Raw genomic sequence first — 13,223 nt, forward strand, 5'->3', positions numbered from 1 at the left:
TTCCTTAGTTATGTTTCATTTGTAAGTATTCCAGGTACAAATAAGCCACAGTGAAAGTACAAGAACTTATTGGAAATACAAACATCTGAAAATCAAGAGTTTTTCTTTCTTCATGAATTGCAGCCTTTTATTTTACCCAACAGCTGGTGTGGCAAAATCTCTGAGAGCAGACTCCAGCTTTTTCTTTGCCCTGCAAATTCCTCATCACTGGGATACTCAAGCATCATCTCTCTAGCCTAAGAATCTAGATCTGCTGATTGGAATAATCTCCCGCAGTATCTATTGGAAATAGATATTTTGGGAATCTCTTTCCCCAGGGCTGCTGCAGTATCCAGGCTGTGGAGTGCAGCTTCCAACCAGTCTTTATAAGGAAGGAGATGCTACTGCAATATTTCAAAGTGCACTGGTGGCATCAGGGACAGGGTTTAGTGATGGAAGGGGCAGGGGTGCACGGCATTTTCGAGGGCTTTTCCAGCCTAAACAATTCTGTCACAGTGTAAAAAATAAAAAGCTTAAAGCAAAACTTTAGAAGGGTCTGATGCTTCCATAAGAGCTGTAGAAGGAAGAAGCATCTGCCCTTCCTAACTGACTTGCTAGCATCTCTGGCTGGTAAGAGATGAAGAATTAAAATTTTAAAGATGGCTTGAATCATCCTCCTCCTTTCATCATAAAAGACTGCTCATAGCACACATTCCTATAAATGTACAAAGCAACATTTTTCAACTGAAAACTTAGGCCAAGTCAGTTAGAGGAGTGGAAAGACCCAAGAGAAAAAAGGTTAAGTATCTTTTTATCAACTAGAGTAAAAATTAACATTTTATTTTTTCGAAATAACGAAAACCACTGTGGCCATCACAAGTTATGGTACAAAACATCAATCTATATTTAAGAGCATCCTAACACAGACTGATGAACACAGATGAGGGTTCAATACCCCACAAAGCAGACACAATGAGTTCAAGCATTGAGAGGAAGTGTACTTCTAACTAAAATGATATTAAAATGATACTTCTGAGTGTTTACAGTTCCAAATATTTAAGATGAGAGTAACTTGGCATGTAGATGGATGCAACTGCTCTGTCAGAATTTCATCTTAATTGAATAATGGTGGTGGAGCATCACCTGTTACTGACTTATCCTAAATATTCAAGCCAGACCAAGGCACCAGGTGTTCCCAGATCAAAGTTTGCAGAACAGTTTCTACAGAGGCAGGGTTCTGTCTTAAATATTGAACAGTTTGGTGATAGCAAGGCTTGCAATATTACCACTGAAACACCTTTTAATTGAGTGTTTTCTTATCCATATCAGCAAGTTCATGACATCAGGATCAGCCTGGAAAGCTGAATGTCTTCTGACATGATTTCTGGGAAAGCTGGATTGGCCTGGAATTATTATCCCTCCCATGCAAAGCAGAAGCTCTTGAGTTCAGGTAAGAGCATAAACACAATGAAAGTAGAACACAAGTTCAGACAGGCTTAAGAAGCATCTCCAGAAGACTGAATGCTCAACAGCCCTTCCCTTATTTCATCAATTTTTTCTGCTCTTGAGGCTGTCTTTACTGCCTTAAGGAGAGATTCATGACACTTGTCCAATACAGCCTTCAAAATTAGGTGTATTTCCTGGAAAGAGAAAATAAAGAAGGAAAAAAAAATCCATCAGCAAAGTGAAATCTTTATCAAGCACCAATGTCAAGTGAGTGGTCTGGTGGACTCAAATGATTTCAAGGGTGTCTCATCCATGGCTTAAGAGGCAGCATTCACAGAACACAGGGGAGGCTGTTTAGAGGATCATTGCACTGTCCACACTACAACAGGAGTGTAAAAAGATTCCTTTTGAAGGGAAGGGGTGGGTAAAAAAAAACCAAAAAAAACACTCACCTTGGCTTTGGTTGCTTTTTCTTCAGCATCATCCTTCAGCTGCTCAATTTTGCCCTTCTTCTGTTTGATTTCCTTGCGAATGGCCATAACTTTGTCATACACAGCACCCCTCTTCTCCTGGACTTTATTAAAATGTCTAAGGGTGACAGAACAAAAAGTTAGTACTGAGCCTTTTGACTCATTCCAGGTTAAACTGAAGCCCACCATGAGCAAACCTTGCATTTCATGAGCATCAAACCAGAAGCTTCCAGAAGCAATGATACAAAGAATTTACTTTCTCAGAAATTAATGTGACTTTTAAACTAGAACAACTTAGGTACAAGAAGTGAAACTCACACTTAGCAGGAGCCCATATGCACCTTCCCACCTTTGGGGAACAGTCAGGACATATTCTTTTATTCACCAGCAAAAGCTCTTTTCTTCAACCAAGGTTACCTCCCTTCCCCTCTTGCTTATCAAAGCATCTAGTTTTATCACTCAAGGGAAATACCTGACACAATAAAAACAGAAATGGGCAGCAACTTTTGACAAAGAGGAGTATAAGACTGTGTTGTTTTCATTCCTAAATTAAAAGCTACTTCTCACAGAATCATTTAAGTTGGAAAAGACCTCTGAGGTCATCCTATGAACACCCCCTTGTCACTTTGACCATGGCACTTGGTCTTTCCTTGAGCACCTCCAGAGGCAGTGACTCCACATCACCCTGAGCAGCCCATTCCAAGGTCTAATCACCTTTCTGTCCAGAAATTCCTCCCAATGCCCAACCTATTTTCCTCCAAAATAATTCCCTTTAGCTGGTACAATACACTAAGTGCCATTCTGCAAACCACACAAACCTCAAGCGTGACTAAATCTCACTTGACTCTCCCAGCCATGTGCAAGAAGCTCCCTTCCATCACAGCCAATTCCATATTCCCTTTCCTCTCTATCTGTGTAGATGAAAATTGTTTAAAAATCAATTTTCTCCCTAACAGTTCAGCACAAAGCTCACAGTGAAGCCAGGACCTTCCAGGGCTGCAGTTTGGTGCTGCCTTCAGCATATGGGAGGAAGGAAGAGGGGCTGGGAGGCTTTGATCAAATGACACTTTTCCTTTTGTTTCAGAAGCATCATGTCAGGATAATGCTCCTCTGAGATGCGAGCCCCATTTCCCCATGGGTCTTGAACATCTTTGATAATGAGCAAAAGTGGCAAGGGAAATTATGAAAAATTCATGAAAGGCAAATGGGGCTTTGTTGAAGTCTGATAAGTTGGAAAATTATCCCAATGTGACATTCTCTTTAAGAAGATAAAAGAATCAAGAATAAGCATTATAAATTAAATTAGTGCTCCAATAAAAGAATTGCTGTCAAGTCACATTGCAATTATTGATTTGAGACCCCAAATCCCTGCCTGCAGCATTACTGGTCTTCATACAGAGCTGTCCCACACTGCTCATTTTCCCCTCACTGCTAAGCTGTGTGTTTGTAGCAGACATGAACTTTGGCAGCACATAACAAAGACATAAAGCAGCATCAGGCAGAAACATCAAGCCCTCCATACTCGAGCACAGTGCACTTGTTCTGCTCAATATCTTCCCGCATCTTTTTAAGCTGGATCTCAGCCGTAGCAAGCTTCTCATGTTTTGCAGTGACCACTCTCTTTAGGGACATTTCATCTGTCTTGGCCTTTTTCAGCTCTACCTGAGCACTCTCAAGTTGGTCCTCCAGATTTCTGGCCTAGAGTATAGAAGTATAGAAATAAATTAAATAGAAATAAATTAAATGGGGGTGGGAAATTATCAAGACAGCATGCCCTGTAAATGTGCTAAGATTACAACTAGCTGGCTGCTTTTTGAAGATCTGATTGCCAGCTCCTTATCCCAGTTCCCTGGTCTTTGATTATAAATACATCCAAATGGACAAGACTCCCTCCCTTAGGATGACTTTCAGAAGTGACTGTGACTTCTGCTATAGCTTTTTGCCTAGGGTAATTTGAACACAATGCTATACAAATACCCAAAAAGACTCCATACCATTTTTCAATGGCTCCTAACAACTGCATTCTCCCAAACCCTAGTGGCAAATAGCAAGGGACTGTATTGTGACAAACATTTCATCAGAGAATGTCTGACTAACTAATATTAATAAATTTAAAGGCATTTAAGACATGACTCTTCCTGAAGTAACATTTTTTTATTCTTAGTTTCCACTCTCAAGGCAGAAGAAACTCGTTTTCACTTTTCTTTCCCCATCATTTCCTACCAACAACCCCAAGACAGCTCCAACTATTTTAGGTCAGGTTTCTATGGCAACAAAGGCTTTGACTATTCAAAGTGGTCAATAGCTAGTGCATAGTACATTAGCTAGTGCCACCCAGCAAAGCAGCAGCAATGTTTTACTGACATTTTTAAGAAAGAATTTGGAAACTTCAAAATGTCATTCTTTACAGTGAAAAGGAAAGAGGGGAACCTTGCTTAGACATCAAATTCTCCCTAACAGGATATAATTTGGATAATACAAACCTCTGATGACACACTGGCCAGTCTCTCCACATTTTCTCCCTGTATTTCCATCTTCTTTTGGTATAACTGCAATTCCACTTGGCACGATGGCAGAACCTCAACCACATCTCTATAACCTTCATATTTCTCAGTAACTTCTTGCTTTAAAGAGAGAAAAAGACTATCAATAAACAGTTTTAGAGTTCTTTTATATAGAATTAAAGCATGTTGAACTTTGAACCCTCCCCTCATTGTTTCAAGACACTAGAAGTAATATTTAAGAGTTAGTGAAATGAGCTCTTCACTTTGTTAAAAAATAATAAAAGAAAGGCATTTGTTTGAAAGCACAGAAATAAAGATGCCATAGAAGTGCTTTACACTGAATTAATCAGTAATCAGCTTTTTCCAAGAGCTTTCAGAAAAAATAAGCTGTACAGTGAAGAAATTATATACTGGTAAAGCAAGAGTTATGTAAAGCTTTGTACCCGAAATTACAGCAATCAAGTTTACACCTTTGGAACAAAAATAACCTTCAGAGGCAAAGTGCAAACTTCACTGAAGTGTGAGCAATCTCAAACCACAAAAATGAGTGGATATTATAATAACTTAAAAAAAAAAAAACAAAACAGAAAGCTAGGAGGGAACTTAGTGTTCAGCCTATTAGCAAAGACATCCACTGATTCCAGAAACAGTCAATGACAACAGAAGCACTATGGAACACATGTTTTAAATTCAAAAATAATTGGGATCTGACAAAATATTGTCTCCTCTGGAGAGCAAACAGCCGAACAGATTCAAGAGTTCAACACCTGATTTTACAAGTGACTGCAATCTTGCTTTTGAAAAGGAAAAAAGAGCCCATCAAAAATAAACCACCACCTCTACCACAAACCTTCAATTTCCTCTGAGGCTGTGATTTCATTTCAGAATAACCACTGTCCTGCTGGTGTTTCACCACCACTCAAGAAGCAGTTCTAGATGATGACAGTCCAGTAAAACATGTTTTTTCTAACAGAATACCTCTTAGTGTGGACAGAGGAAAACCTCACCTTAGATCTCTTCAATTTCTTAATAGTCTCTTTCATCAGCTCATTGCAGTTTTTTCGTTCTTCTGGACTCTCCACAATTTTGGATTTCAGCTGCTCTTGTTCTTCTTTCAAAATAGCCATAGACACTTTACACTCATTCTAGTTAATGACACAAACACTTTCAATATTAGCGATGAGGTGAACAAAGAAAAATTGTGCAGCAAAGTTTGCCATGATCTTATGGCTAGACAGGTTCTTTGGTGTGTAGTCATTCTCATTTGGAAGCTCTGAAAATAAATTCCTCTGAACAGCATTAACATTCCAAATCAAAGCAATTAACACCCTATTTTGCTTCCCAGATTTGCTTACAAGGGTGCAGAAGAACAGCAGTTAACTGGTATTTTTCACCAAGAGCCTGCTAGCTAATCCTGGACTGGTTTGGGTTGGAAAAGACCTCAGAGATCATCTCGTTCCAACCCCTGCCATGGGCAGGGACACCTCCCACCAGACCAGGTTGCCCCAAGCTCCATTCAGCCTGGCATATTGCCAGCAGAACTCCTGTCCTAGGGATCCTGAGGCAGTGACTGCAGCATTCCAGAGCCAGCTCTATCACCCTGGGAGAAGAGCAACAAGTTCAAAAATTCCTGTTTTGCCTCATTAGCCCACTCTATGCATGCAAGGTAAACCCACAGCACCTCAGAGGTCCAGATTTCTAGTGACTTAATTCCAAGAATAATGTCATCCTTGAAAGAGATGATGATGATCTCTCAGTTATCGGCAGCCAGCACCCACACAGAGGTGTACTCACCAGTTTTTGGGTTCTTTCAGCAATATCTGCCTTCTTTTGAGAAGTCACTTCTTGCAAAGCTGTCTGGAAAAAAAAGAAAAGCACCAAGCATTCAACAAGCATCTACAAGCATCTCTGCAGCTGCTACCTGCCTAATCCTTCATCATAGATCTGTCCACAGGAGAAATCCCATTTATGGGTCCTTTGGAATGCCATAACCAGCAGACAAAACTATAGTCTGTAAGATTTCAAAGACAGGAAAGGAGGATATTGTCACCAAAGCCACTGGAAGCACTAGGGATGCAGCCAGCAGTGGGTAACTAGGAATAGGGATAAGAGATTTGCCATCCTTATTCTCATTGACCCTGGCAGTTATTATACCCCCACAACTTTCTTTGCCAGGAGCCCTGTTCTTCAGGGGAAAATATAATTTAATATAAAGTCCCAAATAATAGACAAACACAAGGTTAATAATGCTAATAATAGAGACATGACTTGACAAAACAAAAATATCCTGACCACAGATTATTATTTTCTTTCTCCCAAAGGAGCTAAAAAAGTTATCTATGAGACCTGAGAGGCAAGTTTCCACTGCTGAAAAATTACCCCTGCAATTAACCCCATTCTTTTTGCCAGGCATTCCCTTGGGTGACCCTTCTTAAGCCTCATTTCTTGCCATGGCTCAACCTCCAGTTCCAATTCTTTGAATTCAAATGGAAAACATAGAGGAACATCCCTGTGTTCCTGTTTGGAAGTGTGATGTGCATCTCCCAAGTCACTGCAGAAATGCATTTCAAAAAAAAGACTCAACTATACTTTTGTATTCCCCAAGTCTGATTTAAAGCACATTTCACATTCCTTACAGTGAAACAAAGAGGGGTCCAAAAGCATTTTGCTAAAATGGCCGTTGTTTTAAATCAGAAAGGCCCCTTTTATGCACTGAATTAGAGGGAAGGGAATAAAATCAAGAGAAGTGAGGAACCCACAGCAGGTTTTCAGAGAAATACAGAACAAGATCCTACTTGTTTCCGACGATAGTCCTGCCTTAGCAGCTGCTCCAGCTCCCGAATGTTCTCTGTGAGCTGCTTGATCTCTGCCTCATGTTCAACTGGGACTGTGCTAAGGGAAAAATAAAGATATTGGGCAGTTTCAGCATCATTATAGTCCAGTCAGAGTACAGTAGATAAAACAATCACTGTCTCCACAGAGTTTACAGCCAGTAACTTCAGTAATCCGAGTAAGACAGTCTCAAATGAATATATCTTATTTTGCTTTGCTTGTAAGATTTTGCAGTTGAAGCATAATCTAAAGAGCTATTTTGGCAAGAAGTGGCACAAACAGAGGACTAAGTTTAAAGATCATGTTAAGCAAAGCATGAAAGTACAACACTCCTACCAATTCTGGTGGTGACTTTCATTTATGAAATTTGCATATTACCTGTCATACAAATAGCTTATATTAGTGTAGACCTATCCCAGCTAGAGAACCCCCTGTGTAGCACACACCAAGAGCAGCTGTCAGAAAAAAAAAAAACACAACCACTTTGTTTTGAAAGCTCTCTTGGAAACCAGCCATTTCTTCATCCTATTATCCACAAGCAAAAACAAAACTTAATGGTGCAAAGACACAGGCAGTAGGGCTAAATGGCCTGAAAAACAGAGATTGTGGCAAATATGTCAAATAACTAAGGAAGACAACTTTACTCATCTATTAAGTTAAAGATGGGCTTCCTCCAGCTGTTGAAGGGATAAAGACACATCACTAGAAGCTAAATAAGAACAAAAAGTTTCAACCTGGTTCCCCACATACAAATACAGGATTCTCTCAATGCAGCCATATACTGCAGAAGTTTTGTTTTGTTTTTTTTTTTTTTTTTTTTTTTTTTTTCCTCTGCCAGCAGAGAATAAACCCCCAGCTCCTTCAGCTGCCCCTCATCAGACTTGTGCTCCAGACCCTTCCCAGCTTCATTGTCCTTTTCTGGACACACTCGGTGTCCCTCTTGCAGTCAGGGGGACAACACATGGGGATGGTCACTGCCCTGGTCCTGCTGGCCACACTTGCTGCTACAGGCCAGGTGCCCTTGGCCTCCTTGGCCCACTGCTGGATGTTGTTCAGCTGCTGTCAACCAGCACCCCCAGGTCCTTTTCTGCTGGGTCACATTCCAGCCCATCTTCCCCAAGCCTATAGCATTGAACCAAGTTATTATGACCCAGGAATGGGGCTCTGCACTCAGACTTGTTGAGCCTCACACAACTGGCCCACTGATCAGCCTGAGCAGGAAAAGCAAGCAGTGCATCTCACAGTTCTTCCTCCTCACACTCACTTCAGTTTCTCCAGCTTCAGTGCTGCCTCCCGATTCACAGCCTCCAGCTGTCGGTTTTTCTCCATAGCTGATTTCTGCAAGTTAAATATTTAATTTTAGAGAAGTGTGGTTTCTCTCTGGGCTTTTATTAGAGCCTTGCTCAACGTTATTTCACATGAAATGCACCATCTCTGAACTACTGAGACATTCAGAACAGAAGCTACCTACAACTGTTGCACCCAACTTTTCTCAAAATTATACAAGGTGCCAATCCTTCACTTACCAGGCTAAAGTATCCAAAAAGTTATTGGAAAAAAAACCCTTTCAGTAATATCCTAAGTAATACTCAGTACCTTCCTGGATTACTTGGCTACATTTAACATCCCAACATGTTACATAAACCTGAAGTTAAACCTCAATCTTCATGCTCCTATATCTAGGTGAATATCAATCATACTTTTACAGGCATCTGGAATAAAACAGCACCTAATCTTACATAGCTCTGTTGTAGCTCCAAGTAGACCTCACGCCGGAATTCCCTGAAGTTCACAAAGTTGAGGATGCCACTCAAGAAGCGAACAGTCCTCTTTGTCTCTGAAACAGGAATTGCAAGAGCTCACCGAGCTGGTTTCCAAAAGCACTGCAATTGCTCCAAAAAAGTTGGGCCAAGTATAATTCAAGGAGACAGCAATTACAAAACACAATCCAAATTCGTTCTTCCCCCACTCAGCTTGCAAAGATTTCAGACTACACAAAAACCAGCACCAAGCTGGTTACCAACACTTTGCAATTCTGTGTAATTTAACAAATGAATAATGGCACCTGGGAGAAAAGGCTGTTAACACACAGCCTCCCATTTAAACAGAAGCCTGGGAGAAAGAGTGTCAATCTTGAACTACAGCTCCAAAGAGAGAACCTCTCTGTAGCTATCAGCCCAACTGAAGGCAGCAATTTGAACTGCAGGGACTTTCCATCTTTATTCCAAACAAACTTTCTGATAGATGATTACAAAAGCTTTGAATGTCTTAGACAAGACAGATCCAGAAGTGAAAGATTTCTTCAGAGCAGCGTTTTCCAAGTTGTCTGTGTTGTGGCAGAATCACAATTGGGTATTGAAAGGAGTGGAGCACAGGCATCAGTTTAAGAAATCCCGAAGCATCCCAGAGCTGTCAGGGTAATTTTCACCCCCTTCTATTATTACACTGTTATAAGTATGTCACAGCCCACCTCCAGACCAACAGTTCAACAGAATCATAGCACTCAAAGCTGCCCTCAGTTACTGACCTGCACCAGCCCACAGAAGGAATAAGAACTGTCCCCTAGAAGCAGCTTGTTTAAGGGTCAGAAGAGCAGCAGAAAGTCAAGGCCACTTCTCCACACTAGATGCCCATCTGGCTATGCCCAAGGAGAAAAACCACCTGGAATACCAAGCAGCATCCAGGAAACACAAGGATTACAAGGCACTTGCTTACTTGGGTTTAAAACATCAGCGATTTGGAAGTCACTAATCCGGCACATGGGCAGCAAGCGCTCCCTGCAAGGAGAACAAAGCACAACCTCAGCTGCAGTGACTGTGACTTGGGTTTGTTAACCATGGCTCAGTTCTTGTCCTGTACCATTTGCTACAAAATAGATCCTGTCCTCTCATCCCAGAGCATTTGCCCAGCAAGCACAAGACAAGCATCTTCTACTTACATGTGGATACACAAATTACAGACAGGTAGAAAGCCTTCATGGATCTGTGGGTACATTATGTCAACGTTGAGCGGCATCTAAAGAGTAAAAAGAGTGTCAGGAGTGAATATTTACAACAAAAATGATGCAGCATTTTCCACAGCATAAAATAATTCCGATAGATTAAAAACACAGATGATGATCTTCCCATCCGCATGGAATGCATATTAAAGGGTGAAAATGTCATCAAGTTCATTAGCACACTATTTTAAGGGTCAACCTCGGCTGGAAAAGACAAAAATACAATAATAACTAAAGCAGCAACGTTACAAACTCTGGCACTGAATCTAAACTCTGTTTTATTTTGTTCATATCTTGTGCAGCTACCAGCAAGAAGCTCCTTCTTTAAACACCCCAAAATTGACACACTCGACTGCTTCATGAAGAAGTCAGGAGGAGAATGTATTGGTACACTGTCCCCTTTCTTTGACATTTTGAACCTCACACCACAGCATGGCAGCTGATGGCACTGCCTGGGAAGAACAGAGTTACCTTGTGCACAAAATGCTCTTCCTTTTCAGTTTATCCAGAAAAGCCATGAGACAAAACCATTTACTCTCACTTTTAAGGATCCGTTCTTGCCTAACAGAGGCAGTAGACAAATTAATTGTTAGTCAATTTATGTATCAGTCCCTCCTCACTGTCCTCTCAGCTAATGGAGGAGTGGAGATGATCAAATATCAAAAGCAACATTTACATTCCTTCCAGATCAGTCCAACCTCCTCCAGCCATGGCCAAAGGCAGGAGTATGGATTTTCAAGGCATGGTGTCCCTCCAAAAGCTTGTCCAGTCCCTCCTGGACCTTAGACATTTCTGGCACTCTTAACATCCCAAAGAACAGGTGAGTCCAATATTCTTCTCTTTTCACATCCCATCACCCCTGCCACAGGCAGCCTTACCATGTAGGCATGCTCCAGTCGGATCCCACACACTTTCTGCAGGATTCTCAGGTAAATCAGGTGCAAAATATCAAGCTGCAGGAAGAAAGGACATGAATCAGTATTCCATATGTTTGATTACTCGGGGCTCTCAGACCAGGCCATGAAAGCATTCAGTTTTTAACATATGAAGGCTGATTTTACTGAGCCACCATGACAACGAAGTTTCACTTTCCGACATTTCTCAGTTCAAGCATGATTTGCTGATAATTCAGTTTCAAGGGGCAGCAGTCAGCTCGGGCAGTTCCAGCCCTGACTGTGTATGCCAGGCATTGGTTTTCATTACACTGCTGCTTGCTGAGCAGTTTCCGAGCCAAGCAATGCCAAAATCCATAAAAAGGCCACAGAAATTCTAATCCTGTAGCGACGAGTGCCCTTCATTAGATTATTAAAACGAAAGTGAAAAAAATCACTTACAAGCCAAACAATTTTTCATTTATAGCACTGATCTATGCCTCCTAAAAACCATCTAAAGCAGGGCCAGACCCCTCTCGCCGCAGGCTCAAACACAAGCAACAGCAGCAGCAGGAATCACTCGGAGGCGTCAACTCCGCTTTAAAGCCACTTTTCTTCACTCATTAACACTAAAAGCTCAGAGTGAGGAAAGGGGTGAAGCAGGGAGGGGTTTAAAAGCACCAAATGGATCCGGCGAGACGCTGGAACGAGACGCCGTGGCTATTTCACCGAGTTGCCACAGAACTGGGGAAGACGGGCCGTGCTGCCGGTCACACCACCGCGCTTCCCGGCGAGGCCCGACGAGAGCCCCGGGACTACTCCGAGCCCACGCCACCCCCGTTCCACCCAACCCCGCGGTCATTCGGGCCGGGCCAGCGCGTCCGTCCCACACGGAAGCCAGCGGGGCACGGAGCCGCCCCGCGCCCCCCTCACGCACCCTGGGGCTGCCGAACACGTCGCCCTTGACCAGGTTGCGGGCCTCGGCGCCCTCCAGGATGTGCGAGCGGAGGTAGCTGATGATGTCGTCGGGGCTGTAGCGGGGGAAGGTCATGGTCTCCATGGCGGCGGCGGCGGCGGGGACGCGGCGGCGGCTCCGGTGCGCGCCCGCCGCTTGAATCCGCCTTGCCCCGCCCCCGCACCCCCGCTGGCCTATCAGAGATCGCATCGTCATCGGGGGGCGGGCATCGGCGCGTTCCCGCCCTCTCCTGGCCTATCCGCGGCCGCGCTGTCGCGAGTGGGCGTGGTCGGGCAGGCCCCGCCCTGCCGCGGCCGTTGGCCGTGAGGGGAAGGGCGGGGTGAGGCGGCCGCGTCCCTCGGTTCCGTCAGGCGGGGCTGTCGCGGCCGCTGGAAGAGTCATAAAATCCCCGGAGGAGCATTAAAGCTCGCCTTGTTTTCCGCCTGACATGAGCAGGGACACCTTCCACTATCCCGGGTTGCTCCAAGCCCTGTCCGACCTGGCCTTGAACGCTTCCAGGGATGGGGTGGCCACAGCGTCTCTGGGCACCCTGTGCCTCGTCCCCTTCCCAGGGGAGAATTTCTCCCTAACATCCACTCTAAACCTGCCCTCTATCAGTTTAAAGCCATTCCCTCTTGTTCTTTCATTGCCTGTCCGTGTAATTAAACTCTTCCTCCTTTCCAAAAACCCTTTAGGTGAGGTGTCCCCAGAATCCTCTCCAGGCTGCACAGCCCCACCTCAGCCTGTCCCCACACCAGAGTTGCTCCAGCCCTCTGAGCATCTTCATGGCCTCTCTGGACCCGCTCCAACATCTCCACATCTTGTGCCGAGATGCCCAGACCCTGACACACACTACTCCACATGGCATAAAACCTCCTGGCTCCTGAAAGAAGACAAAGCCAGCCCAGCATTGCACAGGACTCTTGCCTAGCCAGTACCACCCCTTGCAGTGTGACACCATTTCTGACAAAATTTGGGCTGTTCACACTCTCCCCACAAAGCTCTGATGCTCCCACACTGCGCACAGCTTCCCGCACATCCACTCAGCTGGAAGCAGGTCAGCAAGGTCACAGCCGTGTCCCCAAAAACAGGCAGCTTCTGCAAGCCACTGACACCACGTTGGTGTCACCTGGCACCGAGTGTGAGACAGAGACGCTCCAGCCACTG

At 43.7% G+C, this 13,223-nt stretch overlaps 1 protein-coding gene across 1 annotated transcript; it reads right to left on the bottom strand.

Annotated features, from left to right (window-relative positions):
- Positions 1-859: 859 nt before the first annotated feature.
- NUF2 (NUF2 component of NDC80 kinetochore complex) lies at positions 860-12,200 on the bottom strand. The gene is made up of 13 exons (XM_068199339.1): positions 12,039-12,200; positions 11,108-11,182; positions 10,170-10,246; positions 9,947-10,008; positions 8,971-9,068; positions 8,496-8,569; positions 7,195-7,291; positions 6,194-6,256; positions 5,407-5,544; positions 4,379-4,519; positions 3,418-3,593; positions 1,878-2,013; positions 860-1,619 (listed from the first exon to the last, which is right to left on the bottom strand). The coding sequence occupies exons 1-13, from the start codon at positions 12,159-12,161 to the stop codon at positions 1,476-1,478; spliced, it is 1,404 nt and encodes a 467-aa protein (XP_068055440.1). The 5' UTR covers positions 12,162-12,200; the 3' UTR covers positions 860-1,475.
- Between the last annotated feature and the right edge of the window lie 1,023 nt (positions 12,201-13,223).

This window comes from Anomalospiza imberbis, chromosome 9 (genome assembly GCF_031753505.1).
Source record: "Anomalospiza imberbis isolate Cuckoo-Finch-1a 21T00152 chromosome 9, ASM3175350v1, whole genome shotgun sequence".
Classification (NCBI taxonomy): Eukaryota; Metazoa; Chordata; class Aves; order Passeriformes; family Viduidae; genus Anomalospiza; species Anomalospiza imberbis.

Bases quoted from the DNA above. Each gene is read 5' to 3' on its own strand.
- NUF2 (XM_068199339.1), bottom strand. From the start codon at position 12,161: ATGGAGACCATGACCTTCCCCCGCTACAGCCCCGACGACATCATCAGC. The intron at 3,594-4,378 runs GTTTGTATTATC...TCTATACTCTAG, and splicing joins TGGCCAGTGTGTCATCAGAG to GCCAGAAATCTGGAGGACCA. The intron at 2,014-3,417 runs GTATGGAGGGCT...TGTCACCCTTAG, and splicing joins AACAAGTGCACTGTGCTCGA to ACATTTTAATAAAGTCCAGG.